At 49.9% G+C, this 15,186-nt stretch overlaps 1 protein-coding gene across 1 annotated transcript in view; it reads right to left on the reverse strand.

Annotated features, from left to right (window-relative positions):
- The window catches only part of LOC142243975 (macrophage mannose receptor 1-like), a 234,721-nt gene that overhangs the window by 151,397 nt on the left and 68,138 nt on the right, over window positions 1-15,186 (reverse strand). Inside the window, exon 13 of the mRNA XM_075316164.1 lies at window positions 4,432-4,559. Coding sequence (XP_075172279.1) covers window positions 4,432-4,559 — 128 coding nt within the window. The remainder of the gene's footprint in view (window positions 1-4,431; window positions 4,560-15,186) is intronic.

A 15,186-nucleotide genomic window follows, 5' to 3' on the forward strand; every position in this document is an offset into this window, starting at 1 on the left:
AGCCCGCCTCTGAACCCTTTCAAGTTCAGTAATGTCTTTCTTCAGCACCGGCGCCCAAAATTGCACACAATACTCCAAGTGTGGTCTGACTAGTGATTTGTACAGAGGGAGAATGATGTTTTCATCTCGTGCCCCCAGACCTCTTCTAATGCATCCCATCACCCTATTTGCTTTGGTGGCTGCTGCCTGACACTGGGCACTCCAATTTAGATTCTTATTCACTAAGATGCCTAAGTCTTTTTCCATGTCTGATTTCCCCAGCAGTTTCCCATTTAGTAAGTAATCGTAGCATCTGTTTCTCCTTCCCATGTGCATAACCTTACACTTATCTGTGTTAAACCTCATTTGCCATTTTTCAGCCCAATTCTCCAATTTACTCAAGTCCATCTGTAGTTGCAAACTGTCCTCCTTTGTGTTAACTACCTTACATAGTTTTGTATCATCTGCAAATACTGATATTTTACTCTGTAAACCATCCACCAGATCATTAATAAATATATTAAATAGTAGGGGGCCCAATACAGACCCCTGTGGCACCCCACTAGTAACCCTGGCCCAATCTGAGTATGCACCATTAATAACCACTCTTTGTTTTCTACCACTAAGCCAGCTACCTACCCATCTACACACATTTTCCCCGAGCCCAAGCTTTCTCATTTTACTTAGCAGTCTTTTATGTGGGACAGTGTCAAATGCTTTACCGAAGTCGAGATAAATGACATCCAATGATTCTCCTCGGTCCATGTGAGAGCTTACATCCTCATAGAAGCTGATCAGGTTAGTTTGACAGGAGCGATCCTTCATAAATCCATGTTGATATGGAGTTAAACAGTTATTAACATTGAGACATTCCATAATAGTATCCCTTAAAAACCCTTCAAACATTTTACCCACAACAGATGTTAAGCTTACCGGCCTATAGTTTCCAGGTTCCCTTTTGCACCCTTTTTTGAATATTGGTACCACATTTGCTAGCCGCCAATCCAGTGGAACAGACCCAGTTTCTATAGAGTCTTTAAATAAAAGGAATAGAGGCCTGTCTATCACATTACTTAACTCCCTTAATACCCGAGGGTGAATGCCATCAGGGCCTGGTGATTTGTCAATTTTAATGTTACTTAGGCTAAGTTCACACATCCTGTGTTTTCAATCCGTCAGGTCCGTCAGCAACGGATCAGTCATTTTCAAGATGTCAACTGATGCAACTGATGTGTTTTTCACAGGATTCCTTTCACAGGAATCCTGTGAAAAAACGGATCAGTTGCGTCCGTTACATCCGCTGTGCGTCCGTTTTTTGACGGATCAGTCATGATCCGTCTGTGTTTGGGACAGCCCAGTGGGTGTACCAAGCATGCTGGGCATGCTCAGTAGAGCATGACGGAATCCTGCGCTGGATTCCGTTGTAAGACGGATTACGACGGAATCCAGCACCATAGACATGCATTACAAGCTTGACGGATGGCGACGGATTCCTGCGCGGCGCGTTAATTTTGACGGCCCGAAAAACGTTACATTCTGCGTTGCTCCCCGCTCAGCGGTCAGTCAAAAACGACGGACCGCGACGCAGCGGATGCAACGCAGGGTCATCAGTCGCAATCCGTCGCTAATAGAAGTCTATGGGGAAATACAGGATTCCTGCAAAATATTTTGAAGGATACCGTAATTCCCCAAGGCGACGGATTGTGACTGATGCAAAACACAGGATGTGTGAACTTAGCCTAAGTCGGTTCTGCACTTCTTCCTGGGTTAGGCAGGTCATACTTAATGGGGCATCTACATGATCACTCTGCATTTCCCCTGGCATATGCTTTTCCTGTGTGAACACAGTTGAGAAAAAAGTATTTAAAACATTTGCTTTTCCCACATCGCTTTCTATGATTTTACCCTCATTATTCTTTAAAGGGCCAACACCATCAATTTTAATCTTTTTTCTGTTTATATAATTAAAGAATAGTTTGGGATTTGTTTTGCTTTCCTTAGCAATGAGTCTCTCAGTTTCTACTTTTGCTAAATATATTTTTTTTTACACATTTTATTTTTTTCTCTATATATTTTTAATGCTTCCTCGCTGCCTTCTTGTTTTAGCTTTTTAAATGCCTTTTTCTTATTATTCATTGCCCCTTTTACATCCTTATTAAGCCACATTGGTTTTCTCCTGTTCCTAGCCCTTTTATTTCTGTATGGTATGGCTAGCTCGCAGTGGGTGTTTAATACCGATTTAAAAATTTCCCACTTATTTTCTGTGCTCCCATTTTTGAGGACATTGTCCCAATCAATTTGGCGAAGGTCTTCTCTAAGTTGATCAAACTATTCTTTCCTGAAATTCAGCGTTTTTGTAACCCCCCTCCAAGGCACCTTACTAAAGGACAAGTGGAATTGTATTATATTGTGGTCACTATTCCCTAGGTGCCCATCCACTCGTACGTCTGTTATTCTATCTGGCCTGTTGCTTAAAATTAAGTCCAGAAGGGCTGTCCCTCTAGTTGGGCCCGGCACAAGTTGGGACAGATAATTATCCTTAGTTACTGACAGAAACCGGTTTCCTTTCTGAGATACGCAGGTTTCAGTTTCCCAGTCTATATCGGGGTAATTGAAGTCCCCCATAATAATCACCTCATTGTGATTTGCTGCTTTGTCTATTTGTTTCAATAATACATTTTCAGTGGTTTCTGTTATATTTGGTGGCTTATAACAAACCCCTATGAGGATTTTATTAGTTTTCCCTCCTTGTATCTCCACCCATAGAGACTCCACCTCTTCATTTCCCTCTTGAATATCTTCTCTTAGTCTGGGCTTTAAACTGGACTTTATATATAGACAGACTCCACCCCCTTTCCTTTTTTTACGATCCCTCCTAAACAATTCATATCCTTGCAGGTTAGCCGCCCAGTCATAACTATCATCTAACCATGTCTCAGTTATTCCTACTATGTCGTATTTCTCCTCATACATTACCAGCTCCAGTTCCTCCATCTTATTGGTCAGGCTTCTTGCATTGGTCAGCATGCAGGAAAGAAGTTTTGCTCCCCTTTTCTCAGCTTCCTTCTTAGTACCCTGTCTTGGGTCCTCTTTACGGCATCTAGTATCCTTGATTAGTTTGTCCTTCTGCTGCATGTTCTTGTCTGCTGTTTTTTCTCCCATCCCCTCTTCTTCTAGTTTAAAGCCCTCCTGATGAGTGTGGCAAGCCTTCTGGCGAACGTGTGTTTCCCAGGTTTTGTGAGGTGTATCCCGTCTCTTGCGAGAAGTCCATCGTAGAGGTAATTCACTCCATGGTCTAAGAATCCAAATCCTTGCTGCCTGCACCACCGTCGTAGCCAGTTGTTCAAATCTAGTATCCTATTCCATCTTCTGACACCATGGCCATCGACTGGGAGGATTGATGAGAAAACAACCTGTACGTTCCGTTCCTTTATTTTCTTCCCAAGAATTTCAAAGTCTTCACAAATAGTTGGTAGATCATTTCTTGCCGTGTCGTTTGTTCCTACATGTATCAATAGGAACGGGTATTCGTCCTTGGATCCGAGGATAGTTGGTATCCGGTTGGCCACATCCTTGATTTTTGCTCCTGGTAGGCAGCATACTTCTCGTGCGGTTATGTCCGGCCTGCAGATAGTTGCCTCCGTGCCTCTTAGTAGTGAGTCGCCCATAACTACCACTCTTCTTTTCTTTCTGGACGCACTGCTTGTTGCTCCTGAGTGCTTTAGAGTGTCACACGGAGCAATGTGTGCTACCCCGGATACGATGAACAACCGGCGCCATGTTAAATAAACAATTTTTTAAAACTTAGCGACGAGGACACGACTCACGATTTGTGAGCGTTTGAGTCGCTCGGAGGTGTCACACGAAACGACGTTGTGAACGATGTCGGATGTGCGTCACGAAAACCGTGACCCCTACGATGCATCGCACGATAGCTCGTCTCGTGTGACGCCCGCATAAGAGTATGTGCACACGATCAGTAATAGCAGTGTTTTAATTGCAGTGTGTTTCCGCTGTATCCAAAACGCTGCGTTGAACAGTAGAAGCACAGTGGATGGGAGTTAAAGAAAGCCCATGCCTATTGTACTTCTTTGCTTCCCAGCATAAATGGACATCTTTCCAAGCCGCAGCATGTCAATTTATGTTTGTGGAGCCGCAAGTGTTCTCCGCAGGGTGAACACAGACAAAAGCTGCAGTGCCCCGAACCCCAATTGTGGGAACGGCCGGCTGCGGTCTCCTGCAGAGAACACTTGCGGCCCCGCAGGAGAGGACCTCATCCACCTTTAATAAAAAGAACGTCTTTAAGATGAGACTTCTATATCATCTTTAGTAGATCATCTATTACAGATATTTGGCTTTGCTTTTCCCGCTCTAGGCCTCCAATATGGCCGACTCTTGAGAAATTTTCACAAATAACAGTCACACATTATATAAATGAACATTGTTGCTTACGCCATCATTGATTTAACGTTCTCATTCTCCACACTGTCGGTGATACTTAGTAAGTCCCCTCCTATAGCTCGGCAAAAATCTCTTGCATCAGTCCACGTCTTTACACCATAATCAATTTTGGAGTAGAACTATGGGAAGAACAAATAAAGGTTTTATATAAAAAAAAATGTTTTAATGAATTCTAAATGTCCTAAAAATGATTTATCTATATAACTATCTTGTTAGCAAAGCCCCATTTAATTCCCACAAAGCTTTATATCCCCCCAATTCCTGCTGTTCATGGGCAGAGTGAAAAACACAAAAATTGCAGAGGCTCATGTACAGTACCAGTGGTAGCAAACTGCACAAAAAAATACGTTCACTGGTCCTGTCGGAGATTCCGTCCGAACCCCCCCGCAAAACAGGTTTCGGATGCATGCACTGACAGGGTCGTTGACTATTATAGAGCAGACAGTCAGCCCAAAAATGGTGCAAGACAAAGAACATCTGACTCTGTCTGCTCCATTATAGTCAATGGCCCCATCGGTGCATGCGTCTGGAACCTGTTTTGCAGGGGGTTCGGACAGAGGCCCCGACAGGACCAGTGAACGTAGTATTGTAATAACGCAATATGAAACCAGCCTTATATTATGTCCTTTCAGGTGACTTTTTAGAATGAACTCACCTGTGTAAATGAGAACTAACTATTTCTCTTTCTTGTATCCTTGCGAGTTTTATCATTTTCCCCTTAATATTTTCCTTTTTTCTAAGCTTGTAGGTGGTGTGAGGCAGTGACAGAGGTAATATTTGAAGACCGCTATGTGTCCCCCAGAATGTGTCTGGAAACCCTCTGAGTTTGCTATAGCTATTACAGGGAGTATAGCACAAAGGGTAACAGGGAGACAGATCCCTCCTCCCAGTCCAGGTTTTGTAGCAATCCTCATGTCCAGCATTTTAGTTTAAATCTTGCAGAGCACATCAGGGTGTGTCTCAGTTGAGAGCCAGGCTTGTTGAAGCTAACACATGCTGAGCTGAGCTGGCTCTGTGTGGAGTGAACACAGGCCAGGAGTATGAGCCTAGGAGAACCCTAAGGTAACAAGACTTGATACAAAGGATTTGTCTATATGCACCGGCTGTGATCCGGTAGAGACTTTGACTGTGGGAAATTGGATCTATTTATGCTGCAACAATAAATAGACCGTTGGTGTGAACACGCTGCTGCCTCACTGCCTCACGTTTTTGCCCAAGCAACGCTGCTACCTCACATTATGGTGGAGAATGCGGGCATGGCAGCCTGGTTGCTAAGGGCAATGGCCTAGGAGGTACTTCCCCGGGGAGAAAAAAAAAAGATTTTTTTTTTATTGACTGTTTGCGGTGGATCGGTGGGTCCACGAAGCTTGCGGGCATTGCAGCCTGGTTGCTAGGGGCAACATCCCAGTTTCCACATGTTTATGATCAAACCTGCAAAGTTACAGTTTAACTCAGCAGTCACCATGGAGGATCTTATAAAGCAGCTGGCCCAGTCTAGTGCTCAACTACAGCAGGCTTTTGCACAAACCAATGCTCACCAGCAACAGGCTAATTCTCAGCAGCAACAAACCAATGCCCAGCTCCAGCGGGCGTTAGTTCAGCAACAGGAGACAAACAGCTTGCTGACTCAGCAGCCTGGCTCTGCGAGAAGCGCTCCCAGCGGTAACTCCAGGTCATCCAGTCCCTCCTGCGGCGCAGGACAGAGTAATGGCGGCACTTACGAAGATGAGTGCAGAGGACGACCCAGAAGCTTTTCTCTCCGTGTTTGAGAGGACCACTGAGCGAGAGAAATTGTCTATCAACCGTTGGACTGATGTCGTAACCCCGTTCTTGGTAGGTGAACCCCAAAAAGCCTACCTGGATCTCAGTACAGAGGATGTCAAGGACTATGGCACACTGAAAGGTGAGATCCTTGCACGAATGGGGGTTAACACTTATCTCCGGGCCCAGCGAGTGAATCAGTGGTCCTTTGTGGAGGGAAAACCTGCACGTTCACAGGCCCATGTCTTACTGGACCTTGTGAAAAAATGGCTCCAGCCGGAGACCTTGAACCCCGGACAGATGATTGAGCGGGTGGTGATTGAACGGTTTGTGCGGACTTTGCCAGCCCCCATTCAACGGTGGGTGGGCCAGGGGGATCCCGGTACCCTAGACCAACTAGTGAATTTGGTGGAACGCTACACAGCTACCCAGGACTTGGTCTGGGACTCTGCTTCACGGTGGGCACTCTGTAGGGATACGCCCCCTTCACAGTTGGTGAAAGACTCCCGTCCCTCCTCGGGTGCTGCCCCGTCTTCAGCCCTGGCAGAGAGTAAACCCCAGACTAAGGTCAGCCGGAGTCACGGTTCCCCAAAGTTGGACACCCGAAACAGGGACACCTCTGCTGTTATGTGCTGGCGGTGCCATAAGCTGGGGCATATGATGGCACAGTGCCCACTCACATCAGAACCCATGGACTGCCGGTACGCTCGCCGGGTATCAATGTATGCCCATACTGTTTGTGCCGTAAGCACTGTTACTATGGGGGAGGAGCCCCATCTCTGCAAAGTACGTGTTAATGGCTATACAGCAGAGGCTTTGTTGGACTCAGGAAGTGTAGTGACTCTTGTACATGCCTCCTTGGTCTCTGGAGAAAACCACACTGGACATAAAGTAGGGGTACTTTGTATACATGGAGACCTACGTGAATACCCTATGGAAAGGGTCACCATTGCTACCTCATGTGGAGAGGTTCAACATGAAGTGGGTGTGATGAAAAGACTTCCATATGATGTTATTTTGGGAAGAGACTTGCCTTGTTCTGGACACTATGTGGGAGGCGGCCCAGCCCTCCGAGGTGTATGATAGAACCAGGCCCTGAGCCGGACGATCCTGACTCAGGGATACATGCCGTAGGGGTCACCAGTATAGGGAAAGAATGTAACCCTGCCAGGTTCCCCCTAGAGGTAATGGCAGGAGAGGTTGAGCCACCCGAGGCAATCCCGGAATTGAACATGTCTCCAGATAATTTTGGAACAGCACAGCTCCGTGACTCCACATTGGCTCCAGGATGTGGAAATGTTCAGGTAATTGATGGGGTACCCCAGCGGCCTGGTGCCAGGCTGGAAACTCCCTACATGGCTCTAAAGCGAGAGTTGCTCTATCAGGTTGATACAATCCGGGGGGAAATAGTAGAACAGTTGGTGGTCTCTCAGCCATTCCGCCATCAGGCCTTGGAATTGGCTCATAACCACCTAATGAGTGGGCACCTAGGTGAAGAGAAAACGCGGGAGCGCATGTTTCAGCGGTTTTACTGGCCAGGGGTCGGCGCAGAAATTAAGAGGTTCTGTGAGTCCTGCCCCGTTTGTCAGTTGACCGCACCCATGCACAGTTTCCGTAGTCCTCTGATACCTTTACCCATTATAGAGGTGCCTTTCGAGCGGATTGCTATGGATCTGATCGGACCCATTGTAAAATCAGCCCATGGTCACCAGCACATCCCTTTAGTGATGGATTACGCAACGCGTTATCCGGAGGCCGTTCCACTGCGTCACACCTTGGCGAAGCTTATTGCTCGGGAATTGTTTGCTATGTTCTGTCGCGTGGGGTTACCCAAAGAAATCCTGACTGATCAGGGCACTCCCTTTATGTCTAAAATTACGAAGGAACTGTGCAAACTCCTTCAGATCAAGCAGCTACACACGCCAGTGTACCATCCCCAGACCAATGGTCTAGTGGAACGTTTCAATAAAATTCTGAAGGCTGTGTTGAAAAAGGTGGTCTCCAAGACGGGAAAGATTGGGACATGTTATTGCCCTATTTAATGTTCGCTATCCGCGAGGTCCCACAATCTTCCACCGGGTTCTCGCCATTTGAGTTACTGTATGGCAGACATCCACGGGGACTGATGGATATTGTTAAAGAAACTTGGGAACAGGAGCCCACCCCTCACAAAAGCACAGTTGAATACATTATGGGTATGCAGGATCGTATCACGGCAGTAATGCCCATTGTTAAAGAGCATTTGCTGGATGCTCAGGCGGCCCAAAGTACTCAGTATAATAGGCCTCCGTCAGGTCTTTTAAACCGGGGGATCGTGTCTTAGTCCTAATGCCTACCGCAGAAACTATAAGGTGTATCAACCAGGTAGAAGAAAACCAGAGCAAATATACCATGTAAACCTGCTAAAGGCGTGGAAAGACAGAATGTATGGTGACTGACGTAACGTTGGAACTAACCTCTTCAGGTGCCTTGACAACAACCAAGGAGGAGTCCCCTGATGATGAATTGGGAATAAGGATAGGGGATTCTCTCTCAAAACAGCAGAGACGGGAGTCTCTGAGGTTAGTGCAGCGGAATACGGATGTGTTCTCAAGCCTACCCGGCCGAACAACCGTAATCCACCATGATATTGACACTGAGCCTCAAGTAAGGGTACGCTTGAGGCCATACCGGGTACCAGAGGCTCGTAGGCAAGCCATTGCGGAGGAGGTAAAAAAGATCCTCCAACTGGGGTTATTGAAAAATCCACGAGCGAATGGGCCAGTCCCATTGTGCTGATCCCGAAACCAGACAGTTCTTTAAGATTCTGTAATGACTTCCGAAAGTTAAATGAGGTGTCAAAATTTGATATGTATCCCATGCCCAGGGTCGACGAGCTGATAGACAGACTGGGACAGGCCCAGGTTACTGGCAGGTGCCGCTGACAGAGGCGGCAAAAGAAAAGACTGCTTTTGTCACACCAGGGGGGCTCTATCACTGTCGTCTTGCCATTTTGTTTACATGGGGCTCCGGCCACGTTTCAGAGATTAATGGACATAGTGTTAGAACCCCATCAACCGTATGCCTCCGCATATTTGCATGACATCATCATCTATAGCAGTGACTGGAGCACCCACTTATCTCAGGTACAAGCGGTAGTGGATTCGCTCAGAGCTGCTGGTCTGACGGCGAATCCAAGCAAATGTGCTATGGGTCTCAAAGAAGCCCGTTACTTGGGGTATGTGATAGGCCAAGGGGTTATCAAGCCACAAGTAAACATAATCGAAGCCATTCAAAACTGGCCTTGTCCCTGTGGCGCCCTGGACAAGCCAGGGGCCACAGAGCACAACACCCACACACCCCACACTCCCGGTCAGTTACACCGAAGTCAGACACAAAACCCTTGTTGCCTTCCTCCAGGGGCTGATGTCCACACCAGGGGGTGGGCCAGGTGGTTGGCCCCGCCCACCGAGGAGTTCACAGTCCTGGAGGTGGGAAAAGTAAACAGTTTAGTTTTGGAGGTGAAAGTGAGAGGAAGGAAAGTGGTAGTGGAGCAACTAACTCACAGCGTCCGGGTGTGTGGCCCGGGCGGTACAGCAAGGTTGGCAGACGGTGGTGACCGTCTGCAGGAGTGGCCTATCGGAGTCTACCGTAAGGACCGTGGACGGGCGGTGGCCCGGCGGTACCGGACCGGTACACAAAGAAGTCAGCACCATCTGGCAGGGGCTTACGGACCCCGGCAAGGCTAGGAGTCACCGTGAATTTGCCGAATTCGTTAGTGAAGGGAACCTCCTGGGTTTCCCAGCAGCCAAGTCCCGACAGAAGGCAACAGTCCAACCAAGACACCGCCACCGCCAAGGCAACCGTTTCCCAGGGCCAGAGCCTGCAGGCAAAAGGGGCTCCTCCAGCCCATATCCAAGCTGGGGAACGAGTTACCGGTGGGAACCCATTGGAGCCATCTACCGTACATAGGTGCAGGGAAAGGCAGTCACCATCAACCTGCCGGGAGAAACAGCACCGCAGCCGTCTGTGGGACCCGTCCATCCAGCCGTGTGTTTTACCGAGAACTGTGTCCTCATCATTGGCTGAGTGAGTACCACCGTGCCGTGCGGCACAGCGCTGCCCCCGCGACCCTGCACCTCACCAGGCCCTGTAACCCGCCTGTCATCCATCCCTACCCCCATCACTGGGCCCCGGGACAACCAACCCCCTACCCACGGAGGGGAGAACTAACAACAAAGCTGCTCCCTGTCACCGCTCCCGGGATCCTCATCTAGAGCAGCGGTGGTGTCACCAATATCACCACAACCGTGAGTGGTGTCACGGACAATAATCAAATCCCCACAATCAAAATCCCCCTTTTCATTCATGGGCGAGGAACGCCGCTCGAGTCCCCGGGATCCGGCCAACCGCTCGAGCCACCACCGAGCAGCAGCCGCAGCCGCAGCGGCCGGACCCGAGCAGTGGGAGAGCGCAGCGTCCCCTCCTCCGCCCGCGACATCCCCTTACCACAAAACAGGTAAGAGCCTTTCTGGGTAAAATGGGGTATTACCGACGATTCGTACCCAATTTTGCTGTAAGGTCGGCGCCATTGACCGATCTCTTAAAAGGGAAGAAGTCGGTCATGGTCCACTGGAATACACAAGTAGAGGAAGCCTTTCAGGCGCTAAAGGTTGTCCTATGTGGTCAGCCTGTCCTTGACAACCCTGACTTTCAAAAGGAGTTTATAGTACAGGTAGATGCCTCTGAGGTGGGTCTGGGTGCAGTTCTGTCCCAGGAGGTAGATGGAGAGGAGCACCCGGTCACCTATTTGAGTAGAAAACTCACCCCGGCGGAGAAGAACTATAGCATAGTGGAGAAGGAGTGCCTGGCCATAAAATGGGCTCTGGACTCCCTACGCTACTACCTGCTGGGGTGACACTTTCGTCTGGTGACAGACCACTCCCCTTTGGTCTGGATGAGGACTGCCAAGGAGAGAAATGCTAGAGTAACCAGGAGGTTTCTCTCCTTGCAGAACTTTCACTTATCTGTGGAACACCGGCCTGGTAAGTTGCAGGGCAATGCGGATGCCCTCTCCAGGGCCCCCTGTATGTTGGCGAATGTCCCCCCGGTGGGGGACCAGACGCAGCCGGCTGCGGGCACCGACCACCATCAGCTTTGTTTACCAGAGACTTGTGTGTGTCAATCGTGAGTACAACAGTGCCATCCAGCCGTGTACTGCCCAGCCACTACTCTCCCCAAACGAGGTCCCGAGGCCACAATCCCTGCCCACGGAGGGGTTAACATCTTGCTGCACGACCATCTCCCCCCGGGTGTCCCCGTAACTGCAGCGATGGTGTCTACACCTTCACCACATCCCGTGGGTGGCACCACGAACTCAAATACGGCTCCGGCCGTACACCTACCTAACCACCACCACCCACATCGAGATCTCCAGCAACCCATTGCAGAGCAAAGTGACCCCAGGGTCCGGAGGCGCTCGAGCCACCCACCAAACGAGCCCGGATCCGAGTGGCTCGGCTGCAGCCGAGCGCGGGGCGGTACATATATACACACAGTATATGTGTTTGTGTGATATATATATATATATATATATATAGATAGAGATATAGATAGAGATATAGAGATATAGAGATATATATATATATGTATATGAGTGCATATATATATTATTGTGAGGTAGCGTGGTCGGCTGCGCAGCAGAAGACACGGGATCCAGGCACCAAGGGTCACAGCACACGGTTTAATATCCAAACAAAAGTCCACAACAGTACACATGTGCCTCTCCGGCAGAGAACTCAGGGAGTTGTGTTCACTCCCTCACACGCGGCACCCCCGCCCTTGTTCCTGTTTCCTTTTAACCCTTCTTTCAGCCTGTAGGGAAACGGCATTAACCCTGGAGTAGAGTTACTTTCTATCATGGAGTGAGCACAACCGGGGCGAGACATACCGGCCGTCATAGATAACCCCGGTCACAGTCTCACATACCCCCCCCTCAGTTCAAGCGTGCGGGGTTGAACTCCCGCCATCAAACACGGGCCGCGGGACAAGGCATCGGCGTTGCCCAGCAACCTACCGGCCCGGTGTTCAACCGTAAACCGGAAGTTCTGCAGAGAAAGGAACCACCGGGTAACCCGGGCATTCCGTTCCTTGGCGGACCTCATCCAGACCAGTGGAGAGTGATCAGTCACCAAGCGAAACTGCCGTCCCAGCAGGTAATAGCGTAGGGACTCCAAGGCCCACTTAATCGCCAGGCACTCCTTCTCCACTACGCTATAATTCCGCTCGGGAGGGGTGAGCTTCCTACTCAAGAAGGTGACAGGGTGTTCCTCCCCCTGAACCACCTGAGACAGCACTGCCCCCAGGCCGACCTCCGAGGCGTCAGTCTGTACTATGAACTCCTTCCGGAAATCAGGGTTTACAAGAACGGGCTGTCCGCACAGAACCCCCTTCAGGGCCCGGAAGGAGTCCTCGGCCTGTGGAGTCCAGCGCACCATGACGGACTTCTTGCCTTTGAGAAGGTCCGTCAAGGGGGCTGATAGCCCCGCAAAATCTTTTACAAACCTCCTGTAGTACCCCACGATACCCAGGAAGGCCCTAACCTGCTTCGTGGTCAGGGGTCTAGGCCACTTCTGGATCGCCTCAACCTTGTTAATTTGGGGCTTAATCACTCCTTGGCCTATCACGTAGCCCAAGTAGCGGGCTTCCGTGAGTCCCAACGCACATTTCTTGGGATTGGCTGTCAATCCGGCTGTTCGAAGCGCGTCCACCACCGCTTGTACCTGTTCCAAGTGGGTCTGCCACTCAGAGCTGTAAATAATGATGTCATCAAGGTACGCTGATGCATACGCCTGGTGGGGTTCCAGCACCAAGTCCATCAACCTCTGGAACGTGGCCGGAGCGCCATGTAACCCAAAAGGCAAGACAACATAGTGGAAGAGACCCTCCGGCGTAACAAAAGTGGTTTTCTCCTTGGCGGACTCTGTCAGTGGCACCTGCCAGTACCCCTTGGTCAGGTCGAGCGTGGTGAAATATCGCGCCTGTCCCAGCCTATCAATCAGCTCATCCACCCGGGGCATGGGGTAGAGATCAAACTTAGATATTTCGTTCAATCTCCTAAAGTCATTGCAGAACCTTAAGGAGCCATCGGGTTTTGGTATTAGGACAATGGGACTAGCCCATTCACTCCGGGATTTTTCGATGACCCCCAGGCGTAGCATTGTCTTCACTTCATCTGATATGGCTTGTCTTCGAGCCTCCGGTACCCGGTATGACTTCAGGCGTACCTTCAGGTGGGGCTCGGTGACAATATCATGTCGTATCAGACTGGTCCTACCAGGCAGCTCGGAGAAAACATCGGGGTTCTGCTGAACCAGCCGTCTGGCCTCTCGCCTCTGTGTCTTGTTGAGGGCTTCTCCAATCCTTACTTCCGGTTCGTCCTCTCCGGAGGTCGCTGGAGCCGGATGTGAACGACCCGAAGAGGAGGGAGATGGGGAAAAAACAACCATCAGGCTTTCCCGTTCCTGCCAAGGTTTTAATAGGTTGACATGGTATATTTGTTCAGGTTTCCGCCTACCGGACTGCAATACCTTATAGTTGACCACCCCGACTCTTTCCTTTATCTCGTAGGGGCCTTGCCACTGAGCCAGGGATTTACTCTCCGCTGTGGGGATTAAAACCAACACCCGATCCCCGGGTTTAAAGGTCCGCACGGTGGCTTGTCTATTGTAGCGGCCGCTTTGCGCGGCCTGAGCCTCCTGTAAATGCTCCTTCACAATTGGCATGACCGCGCTTATGCGGTTCTGCATTCCTAAAATGTGTTCAATCACACTTTTATGGGGGGTGGGCTCTTGCTCCCATGTTTCCTTTGCCAGGTCCAACAATCCCCGGGGATGTCGCCCGTATAACAACTCAAAAGGCGAAAACCCCGTGGATGCCTGTGGCACCTCTCGTATGGCAAACATCAAATAGGGAAGCATCATATCCCAGTCTTTCCCGTCTTTGGAGATCACCCTTTTGAGCATGGTTTTCAGGGTTTTATTGAATCGTTCTACTAACCCATCCGTCTGAGGATGATACACAGACGTACGCAACTGCTTGATCTGGAGTAGCCGGCATAGCTCTTTGGTCACTTTAGACATGAATGGGGTCCCCTGATCCGTAAGGATCTCCTTGGGCAACCCCACCCGGCAGAACACAGCAAACAACTCCCGAGCTATAAGCTTCGCCGCAGTATGTCTGAGAGGTATCTCCTCTGGATACCGGGTGGCATAGTCAACAATCACTAGGATGTGTTGGTGCCCTCGAGCGGACTTTACGAGGGGCCCCACCAGATCCATCCCTATCCGTTCAAAAGGGACTTCTATAATGGGTAACGGTACCAACGGACTGCGAAAGTGGGTCAGGGGTGCGGTAAGCTGACACTCCGGGCAGGTTTCGCAGAACCGTTTTACCTCCCCAAAGACCCCGGGCCAATAGAACCTTTGCAATATTCGCTCCTGCGTTTTCTTGACCCCTAGGTGGCCACTCATCAGGTGTTTATGAGCCAAGTCGAGTACCCGCTGGCGATACGGCTGGGGCACCACCAACTGCTCTACCCCCACGCCCCGTATTTCATCTACCCGGTAGAGTAAATCCTGCTTAAGAGCGAAATGGGGGTACCTTACCTGGGCACCGGGCAGCTGTGCCACCCCGTCAACTACTGTCACCCGACTCCGGGCATGTATTAATGTAGGGTCCTGGAGTTGGGCTGTCCCAAACGTATCCGGGGACGCCTCCAACTCTGGGATGGGCTCGACCGTCTCAGCCTCTCCTGCCAATACCTCTAGGGGCGACCTATCGGGTTCACATTCTGTCCCTATCATGGGAACCCCTACGGCAGGCGTCCCGGATTCAGGATTGTAGGGCTCAGGTCCCGGACTGACCAATATCTGAGGGGACTTAGGAGGTCCCTTCCATAAAGTCCAAAAATAGGGCAGATCCCTTCCTAGGATCACGTCATAGGGA

Source organism: Anomaloglossus baeobatrachus, chromosome 6 (genome assembly GCF_048569485.1).
Source record: "Anomaloglossus baeobatrachus isolate aAnoBae1 chromosome 6, aAnoBae1.hap1, whole genome shotgun sequence".
Lineage (NCBI taxonomy): Eukaryota > Metazoa > Chordata > Amphibia > Anura > Aromobatidae > Anomaloglossus > Anomaloglossus baeobatrachus.